Source organism: Nasonia vitripennis, unplaced genomic scaffold (assembly GCF_009193385.2).
Source record: "Nasonia vitripennis strain AsymCx unplaced genomic scaffold, Nvit_psr_1.1 unplaced0148, whole genome shotgun sequence".
NCBI classification, from domain to species: Eukaryota; Metazoa; Arthropoda; class Insecta; order Hymenoptera; family Pteromalidae; genus Nasonia; species Nasonia vitripennis.
This window is the reverse complement of record NW_022279927.1, coordinates 572357-591598: the sequence shown is the minus strand read 5'-3', so window position 1 is coordinate 591598 and position 19242 is coordinate 572357. Positions and strand designations below refer to the sequence as shown.

At 35.9% G+C, this 19242-nt stretch overlaps 1 protein-coding gene across 1 annotated transcript; it reads right to left on the bottom strand.

The window, feature by feature from the left end:
* Positions 1 to 11759: 11759 nt before the first annotated feature.
* On the bottom strand, positions 11760 to 14146 carry LOC116418285. The gene is made up of 4 exons (XM_031933331.1): positions 13250 to 14146; positions 12259 to 12460; positions 11885 to 12207; positions 11760 to 11798 (listed from the first exon to the last, which is right to left on the bottom strand). The coding sequence occupies exons 1-4, from the start codon at positions 14144 to 14146 to the stop codon at positions 11760 to 11762; spliced, it is 1461 nt and encodes a 486-aa protein (XP_031789191.1).
* Between the last annotated feature and the right edge of the window lie 5096 nt (positions 14147 to 19242).

Here is a 19242-nt window from a genome sequence, read left to right as displayed (position 1 = left end):
ATTTACTTTTCGATAACTTATTTTATCTATAATAATAATAAAACACGTTTTTACAGAAATGGTTGACTGTGCATAGAAAGTTATAGATTTTTTATTGTTTAAAAAATGAAAAAAAAAACAGTTCTATACGTATGATTATACTGTAAATCTTATATAACAATAGGTGCATACTTCATGTAAGTATCAAGACAACATTTCTAAAGTCAGAATTCATAATCATTTTTCTTTTACCGGAGACTTAATTTATTCTGTGTAATAAAAAGTATTTTTACACCTTAAGACTTGCTAAAAATACATTGCTAAAAATACAAACATTCTACATTGAAAAAACTGTTATCAATTAATTAATTATGTTTATTTTAGCAGATCTAGAGGTTTTAAAGTGCTCTACGACATCTATATCCAAATGGAGTCTGCGATAGCTGAAAATATGACCTGTTGTCTGTTTTATGTAAAATGAATACCAATACAAATTATTTAGAAAAAAAAAAACAAAACTGTATTAAGAAAGATGTTTTAATATTGAAAAAAAAATCATTATTGTATTTTACATTGTGAATAATATTGTAACTGAAAACTCTCTTTTGATACATACCTTTTTAATTTAAAATTTATTAATTTCCTTATCTTCAATCGAAGCATTACATGGAAAATTAGAAACATAAATGTGCGCTGTTTCCCTATCATGATAGTAATCTGAAAAAAGAAAGTAAATATTTTTGTTTAATTAAAAATAGATAAAGTACCATTAATAAAAATAATGTCAATAATGATTGTTCACACTGACCTGTTTTTATGAGTACTTAAAGTTTTTTGTTTATAGTCAGAGATTAAGATAAAAAGAAATGGGAGACTGCAATGTATGTAAGCAGATATGTCTGAAAAAAGTCTGAAACAAAAGAAGTTATAAATATTTAAAAACGAACAACATACAGAAATATCAATTGCAAAATTAAAATATTAAAATTTCTAACCTTAATGTAGCAAGTAAAAAGTGCAATAAAATCGTGCGTTCTGCAACATAGCGTCGACGATGAACAAATACGTAAAAATTCCGCTGCACAGTTTGTTTCGTGTTATATTGTATTAAATAATAAGAACAAACTAATGCTAGTAATTACTTTAGCGACTGACACTCTAAACCTAAAGTTGAAAATCAGAAAGTGGAAAGATTAAAACCTACATTTTAAACTTTATAAGTATTTAAAAGTAAATTGTATCCTCACAGAGAATTAATTGATGAATTTTTATCTTTATACAAATCAATTCTACAGATTTACACTTAATTGTAATGCTATCATTTTGAGGATATCAATCACTTTTTAATATTCATAAAGTTTGAAATGTAGGTTTTAATCTTTTCATTTTCAGATATTCAAATTTAGGTTTAAAGCGTATGATTGCAAAAAGAAACACTGTCATGTAGGTATGTACATTAACCTACAGGTTAAGAAGTTGTTGTATGCAGAGCTATAGTAATTGTCGGTAGGCAACAGATGTCGCCAGTAGACTCATTGTTCCGGACGTAACCGAGGACTACTAAGGATAAGAGTAAGTCCGGCGTATTTATTCTTTATTAATAATATATTCTACCTATTAGTAGTTTTAGCGAACGTTTTTCCGTCATTTGGCTCTCATATGCGCGAATCGATAAGGCGATTCGTGGCTTCAGGACAATACGGTTAGGAGTGATTTTATAATCATTCCTAGACTGCCACGACCCCCTCTAGGAGTTTTACTCCGCGGATTTTGAGGGTCACTTTCAGTGTGGAGAGGCTAAAAGGGCCGATGTGTGACTGCCAGGCCAGAGAGTCGAGTTGCGGGAGGCGTTCGCGTGAACACATGACTGCGTGTGTATAGCTATATATATAGAGGAGCGCGCGCACTGCTTCGAGTCCCATCGGTAGTCCTCGGGAAAGCGTCTTTGTTTTAGCGGGCCCGAGTTTTCGGCGGCGTTTAATGAGTAGAGCGTCAGTTGTCGGCTACAACTTGTGAGAGAAGGTCACACTAGGACCTGATCGTTAGGAGATTTCAATAAAGTCATAATATTTGATCAACAATGATTTCACAGTTTCATCTTTCTCAGTTTCACAGGACAAGCGATAGTTTATTTAAATAAAAGTTATACGACGTGAGTGACGATAATTGGGAGGAAAATTTGACAACGCGTGGACATAAAGAAAAGATGCAGAGGACAGAGGCGAAAGGAAGGCGTATTAAAGAATTGATTCTATGCGACTATTTTTCAATGGACGATCAAATGGATACCTCACAGCGGATTCGTGATAAGGCTAGCAGCTTTGGAAAATTAAACGCTGGATGTAAAGATAAGTGCTTGTGCATTTGTTGGGCATAGAAATACGCGAAGTTTTTTCGTATGAAATTCTTTGTCTCAGGCAGTAAGTTTTGATAATGTAGTTACATGAGACTAGAATTTGCTCGGGATTTGTTATGATTCAGTCTAATGTATAAATTGTTCTTTTTGAGATATTCAGCAGAAATATATTGAGATTTTACGATTTATTTTCACGTAGAAATTTTTATCAAGCATGATATGTGCATTTGAAATATAGTCATTTTTAAAATTAAATTTATTTGATTAGTTATTTGATATTGAGACGTTAATATAATTTGTTTAATGGATTATCGTGTTTGTATTGATAAATTTATTGTCCAGTTAGAGAAAGAAAGTAAAATATTATTAAAGTTTTATTTGAATTTTAATTGTTTGTAGTTTATAAAGATAAATAATATAATTGTTGGAAGTTTTCTGCAAAAGCATTGGTCGAAATTATAAATAAATAACATAAAGTTGAAAATTTTCTAGTAAAACTCTACGAAGAAATGTTGTACGGATTATCAGAATTTAAAATGCATTTGTTTTAAGTGTGCGTGACGTCACAATAGGGCAGTGTTGTTGCGAGAGTCGCGTCGTAGAATAAAGCGAGCACATGTTCGAACGTGCGTGGAAACGTTGGTGGGGACAGATTTCGGGTGTCAACTAGCCGAGTCAAGAGCTCACGTGCGCGCCAGGCTCGGAGTATTTATAAGTTGGACTATAGGGCCTCTTTGTATTTTAGAAAACAAACTTGAATCCTTCGATTTTTTCCGAGGTTGAAATGTTTTTCCACTTGCCGGGTCGCGTAATAAAATCGAGAGTAAAATTTTGTAAATTTATTTGAATATAAAGTTTTAAATGAAGATAGGAATTGTTAAACTCAGATTATGAAATTTGTTAATGCAATTAAATGTAGAAGTATATGGAAAATCGGTTTGCGACAGAGTATCGTATGTAAATATATACTAATTAGTTTGAATGTTATTAAGAGATAAAGGTAACATTGTATTTTCTATTTACTTAGAGTTATAAATATAAACGTAATTTTTCCGTGACAGTAATTCGAGTTATAAGCGGGATTCGGAATTATTTGAAATTATTGTATTAAGGTGTCAAGTTGTAGAGTGGTAACGTTTTGTTGAGATTTGCGTAATGCCCGCGCTTATCGTTTATTTTTGGAATAGAGAATGCAAATAAAAGGGTCTTTGTTTTAGCGGGCCCGAGTTTTCGGCGGCGTTTAATGATTAGAGCATCAGTTCTCGGCGACAACTTGTGAGAGAAGGTCACACCAGGACTCGTGTGAAATAGTTCATAATATCTGATCAACAATGATTTCACAGTTTATTTTTGAACCTTGTAGTCTTGTCCCATACACTCATTTTGTGCATTAATTGAAGTAAAATGTTTTCAAACGACAGTGATTACGTACTGTCTCTTATTTAATGCACTTGTAATGTATAAATAGGAAAAAAAAATAAAAAAAATTGTGTACAAAAGATTATACAAACGATTAATCATTAAGAAAAACTTAAAAATTTTTAATATTCATTTTTATAAAAAAAAGTATCTCACTCTTTCTTTTCAAGCAAAAAATAAATGCAAAAAAGAGAAAAAAGGAGAAAAAATACAATAATTTATCATTAAACGCTCAATTATGAAGAAATTAATAATTATCTAACCTACATTAATGAAAAACATCTTAATTGAAATACATTTATTTGAAACTTATCGCAATATCATTTAAAACGATTTGTTTTGTAGTCACAGCTACAAAAATACTGCTTTAACATTAAATTTCCTATACATTACTAAAATAGATGTTGTCATAAACACACTTAATACATACGTAATTAATACACGTAAAATAATTTTTAGTTCAAAAATTCAGTTATAATCAATAATAAAAAGCATGCTGATATTTAAAAATCTACTTTAAGTAAAACATCATTTTAGATATGTATAAAAATGTTGATTAAGCTAATGACTGTTTATTTTCCATTTTGTAATAAAAAAAAATAATATAAATAAGTATGTGAAATCGAAATTTTATAGTGAAAAGTATGTAAATTGAAAATTTACACTATATTTAAACACTAAAAGGAGCAATTATGTAAAAATTCACCGGAACTAGTGAATCATTTTGGGACGATAATTATTTTATAATAGATATGTGGTCCAAAAATAAATACATATAGGTATAAAATAATGTTAAATAATTATATTTATGTGATTGTTTTTAGTAGTTAATTAGAAATAAAGTAAATGTATACATATATCAAAAACACAGTAAGATTGGTCTAGATGTGTCAGATGCTGTTAATGATAATCTTTTTAGAGAAATATGGCAAATCTGTTTGTCATGTCTGGGGAGCAGGATGGCTTCTGGGTTAGATTAAATGCAGCTATAGTTTAATCTAACAAGGAAAGGTACCCAACCCGAACTCACCGATTTTGATGATTTTCATATATGTTGTAGAACATAAAAAAATAAGAGACACGTATTTTTTTTTTATCGGCTAATTTTCACTTTTAAGGGGTAAAAACCTCCCCTAAAGTTAACCCCCAAAAAGCGTTTTTTTTTAAATATCTCGGCTTAAAATTAATATTTTTCAATGAAACAAATTGGAGGTTATTTCTTACAAAAAGAGCAAGTATTTCATGGTGATTTGAAGAGTAAGGGTAGCATCCCCTATTTTTTAGGGGTTGAAAACATATATTTTTTGGCATAATTTTATAATAAAAATGTTTAAACCGACTAAAAAAAATTGGAAAAAATGTTTAAACATCCTTAATAACAAAATTTAGTTGACGTCTTTCGGTGTTTTCATAAATATTACCCCTAAGGGGGTAAACCACCCCTAACACAAAATAACTGTAAATATGTAATTCAATACATAATATTTCGTAGAAAGTTTGTATATAGAGGTTTTCGAGGTCGCTGATTACAAATCTGTTATCAGATTTTGAAAATTCAAAATGGCGGAACCAATAGGACGGAAATATCGAAAAAAAATTTTATATAATAAAAAAGTTTTAAACGACTAAAAAAATTGGAAAAAATTTGTAAATATCTATAATAAACAAATTAAGTTTTTCGATTTTTTCATATATACTACCCTTTAGGGGGTAAACCACCCCTAACACAAAATAACTATAAGTATACTTCAATCCATAATATTTTGTAGAAGGTTTGTATATAAGGGTTTTCGAGATCGCTCTTTGCAAATCTGATATCAGATTTTGAAAATTCAAAATGGCGGAACCAATGTGGTGGACGAAAATGTCGAAAAAAAATTTTAACTTTCATAAAAACTTGTTATAAATGTGTTATCTTTGTAGCCTGTACATGTGAACTAAAGAGCCTTAAACCCTAAACCCCTAAAGAACAAATAGGCTAAATGGTTGTGCTTTTTAACCAAACCACCTCAAATTCCTAAATTTGTAAACAAGAAAATTCTGTGTGTGAAGCAGTTTTATAATTTCCGTAGAAATTGTTATCAGAATGTTATTGAAATTCCTTTATTGTAAATTCAACTTATAATGTATTTTTGTTTATAATATTAGAGTATAATAATAATCTACAATCTTTTATCTTTTGCCATAGTGCATTTTTTGTATTGAGCATAAAATATATTATTTTACGATGTTTTTACAATAATGGTAGTCCTCATAAAAGTGTTTAAAGCACAATGCTTTTTTGCACCAACCACATCGTACAATTGCAATGTTTGTGCACCCTTCTATTTCACAATGTGTTGCACAAGACTTTCCAAAACTGAAATCTATAGGATTATCAAATTTATCTGGTTTTTCATTGACGTAACCGCTTTTATACCAGGAATATTTAAACAAATCTATATATCTCGGTGAAGACAGTTGGTTGTGAACCAATGATTGAATTTTAATTATATTATTTCTCACATGTCAATTCATATCATGATCCATTAACATTACATTATCAGAAAATGTTCGGACAAAGTTTTTCCAAATACGGAATCCATAGACATCAAGTGGTTGTATTTTTCCTGTGGTTCCAGTTGGAATTTTTTTATGTTAATAATTTTATTTTGTGGCATTGTTTCTTCTATAACTTTGTCACAATGACCACTCCAAGAATCAAGTAATAGTATTGAGTGATGGCCTACATAGGGATAAAATATTTTTTCCAACCAGATTTTGAAGTGATCTGCAATTAAACGACTTACTAATTAACTGATCAACGATATTACAATGTAAAAATTGTTATTAGTTCCCTTACTTGTTGTTAATTTTCCAGATTTGGATGCTTCCACGTACACGTTTTCTAGTCTAAATATGTTTTGTTCTACAATAGGGCCAAACTTGCCACTTGGTTCCTTTAAAACAAGAAATAGCGGTGACAACAGTTGTCCAGTAGCTGATATTAGTGGCTGTATAGTATAACTATGCGTTGTTGCTGAAATTGACTGTACCAGACATTGCACTTGCTTTTCTCCTTCTACTGCTAATGTTCTTCCAGAATGCATTTCTAGCTGAAATCCGCTCTGATCTGTATTATACAAATTTTCGAGTCCAATCCTTGGTATACACGATTTAACGTCATCGATAAATGCTTCAGCTTTAGCCGTAAGTTCTGCACTACTTTCTAGTGTTTTTCTTGTTATGAACTTATTTATTTTCCTAGAAACTATTCGGTGTGCTTGCTTAAATTTGAGTAACCAATGTTTAGAAGCTTTGAATCTAATATCATCAAAACCAATTTCTTTTTTAGCTTGTAAGGCCCATCGAATTATATCTTCATCATGGATAATTGAACCACTGTCGAGAGCTGCTTGAAAATTATCCAGGGTATACTGACAAATTTGTGCTACTTTTTCTCTATACGTGCCACCTTTATTAATTGAATGAGCCCAACGACGTAGCTGACTAATAGATGATACTTTTTTGAATCTGTTTTGCACTGTTTTGAGACTTAAATTTTGCTTCGTTTTGCTACTTCTCCAAAATTCTACAGCTCTTTTTTTGTATTCAAAATCTAGTTCTTCATTATCTGCTGTACATTGATTTGTTGGTGCTATATCCGGATCAGGAAAATGATGTTGCACTTCATCTTCAATTATTTCCACATTATGGTCTTTATACTCTTCTTTAAAATCCAAAGAGTCATCAGTAATCATTTCTACATCGTTGAAATCATGTGTTGCATCTATTAAAATTTCTTTTATTTTTTCGGCCAACTCTGTTTCGTGATAATTCGTGACACTATCTGGTATGTTTAACGCTTGAAAGTATGCTAATAATAAGTTTAGAACGTTTAACGGATTAATTTTCATTTTTCAATCTAAAATGAAAACAAGCGGTAAAATTTATACAAGCTGTGTTTTTGCATGTAAGGCACGACTGCTACATTTCTACCAGAATAAAACGAGTGAATGTAAATTGAATCAAATCATTAATTTATGCATTGGAGAAGAATTCTCGTTCCACTTTGTGATGTTCGGAAAACTCTATTTTTGGTTTTATTCAACTTTTATTCACTTTGAAATTGAATAATGTAAATCTATATAAAATCACTAAAGAAAATTTTCTACAACTGTATGATACCACTGACAAACAAAAATTCGTACTTTCCGGCATCGAACTAGAATACCCACAAAACTCACTCACTGCCTAAAAAATAACACAGGCAGCTGAGGTAAACACTCGATGAAAACAATCTAAAAAAAGAACATACTGATTCGCACATATTGTCAACAACTTTTATGAGTGAAAGACATTTATCTGTGGAATTATCATTGAATGTACGATAACATTCATTAAACTAATGAATGCATATAAAATTCCCTTTCAATAAAAACGTGTTCTTTAATTGCAAATGAAGTTCGAGTATTAATATTCTTTTATGTATTTTTACCAATAACAAAAATTATCATAGTAATATAATAATAATAATAAGAAGAAGAAGAATAAGCATAATTGCAATAGCAATAATAACAGTAATACTGATAATAGCAATGATAATGAAAAATAATAATAATAATTAGAATAATATTTATTATTAAATTTAGATTTTTTGATAAATTCATTAAATCGTATCAAATAGTATTATTATGGAATTCCAGACTGTAAATATTTTACTATAGATACAATAATCATTACTTCGAGAATTCATCTAAAAAACGTTTGGCTTACGAAATAATTGTAACAATGAAAAACTCCCAAGTTTGACAACATTAAATTTTATTACAAAACGCAAAAGAGTTTGATAAACTAATTTTATTAACCTATGTTTTTTCATTTGCAAAAAAGTGTGGACTTTCTGAATTTATAAAATTATATAATTATGCAATTTATGAAATACTTTATAATTTATGAAATTACTTTTGAAATTATGCTAATTTATAAAAGCAGAAAAATAAATAATCTTTGATTGAAACATAAAACGAGACGTTATTTGTTACATACAAAATGATAGAATAAAATATCGGTAATATATCTATACTCGTGTCTACGGTAAAGCATAGGCCTTCGGCTTGTCTGGAGGTTAGGGGTTTGGAGTCGTTTGGTTAAAATGCACAACCATTTAGCCTATTTGTTCTTTAGGGGTTTAGGGTTTAAGGCTCTTTAGTTCACATGTACAGGCTACAAAGATCACACATTTGTAAACAAGTTTTTTTGAAAGTTAAAATTTTTTTTCGATATTTCCGTCCACCATATTGGATCCGCCATTTTGAATTTTCAAAATCTGATAGATTTGTAATCAGCGACCTCGAAAACCTCTATATACAAACCTTCTACAAAATATTATGGATTGAAGTATACTTATAGTTATTTTGTGTTAGGGGTGGTTTACCCCCCTAAGGGGAAGTATCTATGAAAAAACCGAAAAACTTAATTTGTTTATTATAGATGTTTACAAATTTTTTAGTCGTTTAAAACTTTTTTATTATATAAAATTTTTTTTCGATATTTCCGTCCGCCATATTGGATCCGCCATTTTGAATTTTCAAAATCTGATAACAGATTTGTAATCAGCGACCTCGAAAACCTCTATATACAAACTTTCTACGAAATATTATGTATTGAATTACATATTTACAGTTATTTTGTGTTAGGGGTGGTTTACCCCCTTAGGGGTAATATTTATGAAATCACCGAAAGACGTCAACTAAATTTTGTTATTAAGGATGTTTAAACATTTTTTCCAATTTTTTTTAGTCGATTTAAACATTTTTATTATAAAATTATGCCAAAAAATATATGTTTTCAACCCCTAAAAAATAGGGGATGCTACCCTTACTCTTCAAATCACCATGAAATACTTGCTCTTTTTGTAAGAAATAACCTCCAATTTGTTTCATTGAAAAATATTAATTTTAAGCCGAGATATTTAAAAAAAACGCTTTTTGGGGGTTAACTTTAGGGGAGGTTTTTACCCCTTAAAAGTGAAAATTAGCCGATAAAAAAAAATACGTGTCTCTTATTTTTTTATGTTCTACAACATATATGAAAATCATCAAAATCGGTGAGATCGGGTTGGGTACCTTTCCTTGTAAGTTTATTCTTAATACAAAGAAAACGCTGAACTGTTACGGCATTGCCGGAGCGCTTGTGTGCTGGCCTGGGGTCAGCACGCAACTGACTATACATATGAGCGCTGACCGAGTAGCCCGTGCTCTACTCGCCATTTCGCATACATTCACCTATTCATTTAAATATTAGCCTAGGTGAATACATCACAACTTCTTCCCTTTTTTATTTAAAAGTCTCTCGGATCGACGCAGTGGTACAATTAATTGATCGATGTGCCGCTTATGCGGCTTTCCAGAATCTGCTTGAACAACATAAGTGGAAGGAGCAGTTTGCTTTACAATTTCACCTTCAATTCGGTTTTCGTCTCTTACACCGTGCGCATCTATATAAACTGTATCTCCTATGCTTACATTTGTTTTCCTATTTCCTGGACGTGAGACGATTTGTCGTCTTTGTAGATTTTCAACATACTCGGATACGCTTGGTTTTAGGCAATCGAACCGGGTTCTCGGATTCCGGTTGTACATTATATTTGCAGCGCTTCTACCCGTCGTGCAGTGTGGGTAGTTTCTATAGTTGAAAACGAATTTACTAACGTTGCGTCTTCCACGTTTTCTCCCCCTTTTATAATTTTTGCTACCTTATGCTTGAACGTTTGTATAAAATTTTCCGCAGCTCCATTCGTAGCTGGATGTTACGGAGGTGAAAAGGTATGCTCAATGTTATTTTCCTTGAGCAAGTTGCAAAATTCTGCGCTTCTAAACTGTGGACCTCCGTCTATTACGCAATGAATAGCAATTCCAAATCTTGTGAATAATAGTTTAAATTCTTTTATGAGCCTTTTCGCATTCGTATTTTTTTTACAATTTATTATTTCTGGCCATTTACTGTGCGCGTCGATTACAATTAAATACATATCACCTTCGAATTTCGCATAATCACAGTGTATGCGGCCCCATACTTTACTTGGAAATGGCCACGTCGTTAGCGGTGTTTTATTAGGCGCTTTTATATCTATTAAACACGTTTTACATGTATTTGCGATTTCTGCTATCGCTGAGTCTATACCCGGCCAATACACATAAGAACGCGCGAACATTTTCATTTTTACAACTCCGAAGTGCGTTGCATGTAATTCGTTCAATATTACGTGTCGCATTTTTTCTGGGATGCATGTGCGAACCACCCAGAAGAGGCAGTCTTTTTCTACGCTTAATTCGAATCTAATCTTATAGAATATTTTTTGTTCCTCTGTGAGTTCGTTGTAATTTGGCCAGTCGCCTGTTACATAACGTATCACCTTGCTAATTTCTTGCATTCTGCCGCAAGCATTTTACTATTGAAAGCAATCGTTTGCTCTTCGAAAAAATAAATTTGTGACTGAATTTTACTGTACACGTATGAAATATCCGTATCGTCCTCTATTGGCAGTCGCGACAAGGCATCCGCGTTCACATTCCTCTCAGATTTCACATGTTCTATTTTATAACGGTATCCGGAGAGGTAATATGCATATCTTTGCAGTCTATTATCCGCTGTTTGCGGTATCCCTTTTCTAGGTCCTAATATCAATTCTAATGGTTTATTATCCGTACGTAACGTAATTTCTTTGCCGAATATAAATTGATAAAATCGTTTAAACCCGAAAACTGTTGCCATCGCTTCTTTATCAATAATTGCACGTTTTAATTCCGTCTTGGGTATTTTCTTTGACGCGTATGCGATTGGTCTTTCTGGTCCGTCTTTATAACGATGAGATAAAATCGCGGATAATCCGTAATCTGATGCGTCGCACGCGAGTAGTATTTCTTCGTTTGGATCGTAATGAGCTAAAAATTTCGGACTTATCAGTTCGTTTTTTACCCATTTAAATACGCTTTCGCATTCATCGTCCCATTTTTCTTTTTCTTTATTTAATAAATGGTAAAGCGGCTTTAGCTTTACCGATCTATTTTTCAAAAATCTGGCATAAAAATTTATAAGCCCTAACAACGACGCAAGTTCCTTTACGCTTGTTGGTCGCGGTGCGTTTACCATTGCGTTGATTTTTGATTTTGATTTATGCAGCCCGTCTTTGTCTATTTCAAATCCCAATACATCAATACGCTGTTTCATAAAGTTGCAATCTTGCAATCTTTGACACACTTTTTTTAGATTTTCTAAATGCTCTTCCTCAGTCTTTCCTGATACATATATATTGTCTAAATACGCAATAACACCGTCAATCCCGCTCAAGCACTCGTCCATTTTACGCTGTATGTCAGCCGGTGCTGATGAGATTCCTTCTGGTATTCTTGTGTATCTAAACAAGCCCTTATGCGTAATTATCGTTAACAGTACCGCACTTTTGTCGTCGACTGGGAATTGCATATATGCATGTTTGAGATCTAATTCGGAAAAAAATTTACCGCCTTGCAGTTTTGCGAAGATTTCGTCTATAGTATGCAACGGGTATTTATCTATCAGTAAATACTGATTTAATGTCAATTTAAAATCCCCGCAAATTCTTATTTCACCTGTGCCCTTCAATACTGGCACTATAGGCGTTGCCCACTTTGATTCGTTCACCTGTATTAAGTGACCTAATTTGACTAATCTAGCTAGTTCTTTCTCTAACATTTGTCGTAATGCGTATACAGTATGTCTGCATTTTAACGATATCGGTTGCGTATTTTCTCTCACGTGAATTTTAGTTTTACTCTTATTATATAATCCGGGTGAGTCGCTAAATAATACGGGAAATTTTCGAGCTAGGTAGTCACACAATGTTTCTTCGATTTTGTTTACTGTCTTCGAATTAATTTTCGGTATAGTTAAAGGCCACGCGCCGAACTGTGTAAGACAATCTCGACCCATTAGCGCTGGTCCTGTTCCCGGTAAGACAAAGCATTTCAATGTTTTCGTCATATTATTGAATGTGATCTCTAAGTCCGTTAGTTCGCCTAGTGGTATCAATGCGTGTCCTCCGTACGCTCTTAAGTCTTTTTTTGTTTCCGTAATTTTACTTTTACTAAAATGTTTATCATACATTTTTTTTGAGGTTACAGTTGCAAATGTACCCGTGTCAATTTCAAAATCGAGATTTTTTCCATTTAGTTTTAGTTCTACATACATAGGTAATAACCCTGAGCTATTATTGCTTGTGTGATTAAATATCTCTTTCGTATAATTGTTATGACTTTTTTGTTTGATCGAAAACAAATCTGTTTCATGATCTGTCATTTCATCGCTATCTCGGTCAGCGGTCAATTTTTTTATTTCGTTTGAATTTTGTTCTACCTTTTTACCGCTTTTACACACTCTTGCTAAATGCCCTTTTCTATTGCATTTACTACATAAATAATTCCGAAAACGACATTCGTTACTCAGATGATTTACCCTTCCGCAGCAATTACAAACCGCTCTTGATGATTCCGTGGAATGTCGACTCGGCTGCTGCTGTTTATTGTTGTTGTCGCTGTCCGCCTTGCTCTGCATACCTCTGCCTCGCTGGCCTCTGCGTTGCCATGCTCTCTGCTCGTCTCCTTGTATAGTGTGTACCTCGTTTCTAACGCTTTTATTTTCTAGCGTAATATTTGAATTAGTTGCGTTTTTCACTGCCGCTTCTCGCGCTATCGCTATTTCTTGCGCTTTTTGTAATGTCAATGTTTTTTCTTCAAATAGTTTTATTCTTATATCTTTATCACTCACTCCACACACTAATTGGTCTCTAATTGCATTGTCTAATTCTGTAAAGTTGCAATGAGTTGCCAATTTTTTTAGTCTCGCTATGAAGTCCATAATTGATTCGTGAGATTCTTGTTTCGATGTGTGAAAGGTGCATCGCTCCATGACTTCCGATGGCTTCGGTTTTAAATGTTCCGATAACGCCTTTGTCAAATCTTCGTACTTGCTATCTATGATTTTTGTTGGTGCGATTAGCTGCTTGAGGAGTGCATGTGGCTCTGGCCCTAGTTTTGTCACTAGAGTGGCCACTTTTACTTTGTTATCTGTTATGTTCTTGGCAATAAACAGGCAGTCAAGCTTTTCTTCAAAGAGTTCCCAGCTATCATTTTGTTGAAATTCAAATTTTTGATCGGCCATGTTGTCTTCTTTGTCCGACTCCGATTCTAACTCTGAATTTTCCGGCGTCTTGTGCTCTTGGTTTTCTTTTTTAATTGATTCTCTCAAATGTTCTCTTAAATTTTTGTAGGTATCTGTTTGTTTGAAGGTTTCTCCTCTCTTCTCTAACTCTTCGATGATTCCTTGTTTTTTTAGATTTTGAATCCACGCTGTATCTTTCTGTTTTCCACTCATTAGTGAATTTTCCTGTGTGCGTAATCAATATCAATCAATCATCTGAAAATCCTCGTCGCCAAGTTGTCATGTCTGGGGAGCAGGATGGCTTCTGAGTTAGATTAAATGCAGCTGTAGTTTAATCTAAGTTTATTGTTAATATAAAGAAAACGCTGAACTGTTACGGCATTGCCGGAGCGCTTGTGTGCTGGCCTGGGGTCAGCACGCAACTGACATGACATACATATGAGCGCTGACCGAGTAGCTCGTGCCCTACTCGCCATTTCGCATACATTCACCTATTCATTTAAATATTATGATAGGTGAATACATCACACTGTTTATTTGTATTTATAATCTGAATTATTTTTTAAATCATATGCGCCACATTATTACATATGTATGTTTTACATATATCATTAGTAGTGATCTTAAGATTTGGTCCAGCTAAAAGGGATGCTGCGAATAATCATCTATGCAGATACGATCTGGTTTTTAAAAGATATTTGTTTGTCAATGAGAAATGACGACTGCTCTATGTATTCACGCATTTCACAAGGCGTAATCTGCAGATTCGGTTTGGATGAAAATGATGCTGCGAATAATTATACGTGCGAATATGATATTATTTTTAAAGATATTTGTTTATGAATGTGGAATGACGCATGCTCTATGGATTCACGCATATCACGAGACGTAATCTGCATTTTAGAACCGGATAAAGGGGATGCTGCGAAAAATCATCTGTACAGATACTATCTTGTTTTTTAAAGATATTTGTTTATGAATGTGGAATGACGCATGCTCTATTGATTCACGCATATCACAAAACGTAACCTGCACCGGTCGAAACCATCATCTTCTCTCGCTTTCTCTCATGCAACGCTCAACACTCTGACGTACGGCCGTCAAGGTGAACTTTGCACCAAGCCGACACACGTCGCGTGTTTCTCGCTAAGACGGCCATTTTCAGCTGTCCCAGCAACGCGCTATTTCGCGCACGCCACGTCACGCGCATCCTGTTAGCGTCGATCTCCACTGATCACAAGTTTAGCGGTGCTTTCCTCCACATAGCGGCACTTCACACGCTATGTAGCGTCTCGCGCCTCACCGCGTCGCGCTTCGCCCATCGTACGACCGCACGTCACGGCTCCAAAACCCCGCGCAGATAGCAATAGACGCCACGAAGCTTAGCCCATCGCTAGCCCAGCAACACCCAGTTGATGTCATCATGGATGATCAGCTACGAGCCCATCGCTCCGAAACCTGCAATCCGCGCTGTCAGCCAACCCTCGCCATCCAATTCATCGCGCGATTTCGCTTCAGTCAGCGAGCAGTCCCTGCCGACTCCGGAGTCATCCTCCCTTCCTGGCAGCAACACCATTATCGGCGCACGGACGCCAGGCCAACCAGCATCAGCGCATGGACACCGCGTCAGGCAGCATTAACGTTCGGACGCCAAACGCCGCATCAGCCATCACCAGCGCACTAAGCTACAGACGCCACGGCCATATCATCGCCCCGGCGCTGTGCAGCGTACACCATCGTCACCAGGACAGGCAGGTGTCTTTGCGAGGGCCGAGTCGCTCTTCCCGTCACGCCCTCGTGAAGCTTGTCGCGCGGCGCCGGGAACATTATCGCATCGCGCAAAGCCGCGATCTTGTGCCGCGCTCGTTCGCCTCGCTGTTTCTCTCGGGCTCAAGTCGGCCATTTCGACTTGCGCATCATCTCGTGAGTCGTGAGAGCGTCCGCTCCAGCGACCAACAGCTCACCTACAGCGACAACAACATCAGCGTCAACATCGTCAGCGCACTAACGCCGCACCAGCCGCCACCGCAGAGAGGCTCAACGAGGCCCAACATTGCCATCGCAGCAACAACAGCAGCCTCAGAGCCAGCAACGCCAACACTATCGGCGTAGCCTGCTCGCTCCAACGTCATCGACGCGATAGCAGCTTCGTGATGTCCAGCTACACGAGGCCCTCTCTCGGAATTCATCACGCGCGCGTGAGCTCGTGTCGCTCTTTTCATCGCTCTCCACGCGCGCGAGTCACGAGGTTCCGCGCTATTCACCTTGCTTGCGCTCTCCGAGACCTGGTGCGTGGCACATCCTCGCCGTCGCGAGTGCTATTTGCAACGATCATTTCTCGCGCCCTCTCATGCATCGCTCATCACCTTGACGCACGAGCATCAAGGTTAAGGCCGTCTGAGCCAACGCACGTCGCGCGTTTCTTGCTATGCAGCCATATTAGCCACGGCAACATCAACACGCCATTTCGCGTACGCCACGTCACGCGCGCTTCGCTGGCGCTAATTCCGCCCCACCGCGAGACCACAGCAAGCGACGGGCAGAAGATGACGGGACAGCAAGTGTGCATTAAAATAATATTTTTGAAAATTGTAACCGTTGTTTTTAATAACCACTAGTCAGCTGATCTTACCTGCTAAACTCTAATGCTTGATGCTTGACATATATAAAACTGATTTTACTACATTCATTAATGTATATTTATAAGCATATACAGAAACTTTGCAAGCTGTAAACACTTAGCAATTCTTTCGATGATTTTATAAATTTTAAAGGAGAAATCAGAATAGAATTCTTCTACAAATGTACAGATTTATGAAGATGCCCTGGTGGAAATGCTTATCAATCCTTCTCAGTAAACTGTTGGCCAAAGTGACATTTTTAGCAGGTTCGTTCGCTAACCATAATTAACTGTTGGGTTATTTTCGACCTGGATGAAAACCAAACTTATAGTTGCCAACATTTTACCTTGTAAAAGGTCTTTTTTCAAACCTATTTCAAACCCGTTTAATGCGTTCAATTAACGTTCAGGAGAAATTACCTCAACAGATAAACGACCTCTCGAGAGCCTTATTATCTTGTTTATCTTGTCTTTAAGGACCCGCTGCTGTTGCTATTGAGCAACCTTGATCTTGTGGAACGTAAGGGTCTTCATGATGCTGGCGGGCAGCAGCGGTAGGCTTGAATTTGTGGCGGGATGTCACGGGAATGCTAAGCTCGAGTGATGAAGTTGGTCAGACTTCCAGCACTGCCGATCTATGGGGGCCGCGTCGGCTCCTTGTTGTCGTCTATCGCCTCCTCCTCGTCCTCGAACTTGATGAGACGTTTCGTCGCAAACTCGTTCTCGGGCTCTCGTTGTCTAATGCGCCGTTTTCGGACCTACCCTACCCCAGCCTGCAAATTAATGATATTTGCAATTAAAAAAAATACTAATCGATAGATTTTTAATAGCTCAATTCAACTACGGTGTCCTTTGAAATTGCTCACCTAGAATTATTTATTTCAAAATCAATAAAGTCATTGAAAAAATAATTATTTATTCGTATATTCAAACTTCCATATCTTTTGATGTATAAAATATTTTTAACTGCTCAAAGTGCCATATATAATTGCTCAAGTAAAGTTTTTGGCAGCTCCACTTTCCTTAATTGTTGAATAAATGAATATAGTTTCAACGTAGACAGTTCAGCGTTGCGCATGCGCGCAAACAGTGACGCGCGGCTGTGCGACAATTTAAGATCAAGGAAGCTTTAAAGGTGTTTTATAACCTCTTCATAGTAAATAAAAAAGTGTGCCTGAGTATGATTGCTTTAGCACAGTTCTGAGCAAAGACATTAATGTGCTAAAGCAATAATACACGCTTAGGCAAAATCTTCGCAAAGGTATACGTAGATCAACGTCCGAGTGGTCCGAGTCCGCTGATGACGACCGACTATGCGTGGTGCGCATGCGCACGCTCATTTAACCTAAAATATAATTGTTACAACTATGTTTTATTTTTTAATAATCAATGTAAGTGGAGCTGGTAACAACTCTACTTGAGCAATCATAAATGTAACTTGAGCAGTTTTTTAGCACTTTAAGCAGTTCAAAATCTTATATATATATATATATATATATATATATATATATATATATATATATATATATATCAAAAGATATGAAAGTTTAAAAATACGGATAAATGCATTTTTTTCAATGGCTTTTGCGATTTTTAAATAAATAATTTGAGGTGAGCAATTTCAAAGGACAACGTAGTTGAATTGAGCTATTAAAAATCTATCGATAGGTATTTTTTTTCATTGCAAATATCATTATTTTGCGGGCTGGGATAGGGTAGGTCGTTTTCAGCTTAATGGTCTCGAGCGCCAAGTGTCGTTTGCTCGTTATCGGAGCAGCTCCGGCAGTCGTCGTTGTGACGGTCGCCAATTGCAGCGAACTCTGCTGCACTAATATGTGAGGGCTGGCCAAGTTTGGGGAAGGGGAGATGGCCGTGACCGAGTTGGTGTCGCAGCTCGCTTACGTCGAGATTGAAACCGCTGTAACGGAAGAAGGAATACCTTGACGTTCATTGTCGACTCTCTCCAAAGAAACAAGCGTATATGGTCTTAGGGAGAGCATATAGTTGCTGTTGAGGAGGCTGAAGTACGAGTCGAACAACCATAGGCGTGGAGGTCGGCATTGCAGGGGGCGGGCTCGTCGTCGAGCTCGAGCGGTGAGAGCTCGTGAAGTTGAAGACGAGCTTATAGATTTTTCGTGGATCACGGTGTCAATCACGCTCGACTCTGTTATAGCAGTCCTGTATGTCCTGAAGCGATATGCGGGTGCCCAGTTTCCAGTCCACCGATATGAATCACTGCTGTTTACTCTCTGGATTCACACGTCGTGTTTGTGATGATCCACGCGTGTGCTTACGTCGAGTCTTGGCAAGTGTTCGGCGCCTAAGTATCAGACACATTAATTTTGAAGAGCGGTACACTAGCGGTAGCGCAAAGGTTCTTTGATAAACGCACAATTATGCGCAATAACGCACAACAGACGGATTCGCGAAAGTTTGTGCGAACCGCGCAGCTCCAAAACACCACTGTTTTGAGCTATGTTCATGTTTACACAAGGCCGGACGTACTCTGCTGCTGCGTGTGCCACTGTCCTCTCAAAAAAACACTAATATACATGTAAACGATGCAAAAAAAAAACTAGATAAAGACAACTATACAACTTCTAGCTTGAAAAATCTAGTCCTCTTTCCTCAGAATCTTTATGTAGATAGATGCTTACTTCGTGCTTTCGGCTCTCGAATTTGTTTCACT

Coding starts and splice junctions, on each gene's coding strand:
- LOC116418285 (XM_031933331.1), bottom strand. CDS start 14,146: ATGAGTGGAAAACAGAAAGATACAGCGTGGATTCAAAATCTAAAAAAA. Junction 12,208..12,258: donor CTTCGCAAAACTGCAAGGCG/GTAAATTTTTTT, acceptor TGCAATTCCCAG/TCGACGACAAAAGTGCGGTA. Junction 11,799..11,884: donor AATCAAAAATCAACGCAATG/GTAAACGCACCG, acceptor TTTGAAAAATAG/ATCGGTAAAGCTAAAGCCGC.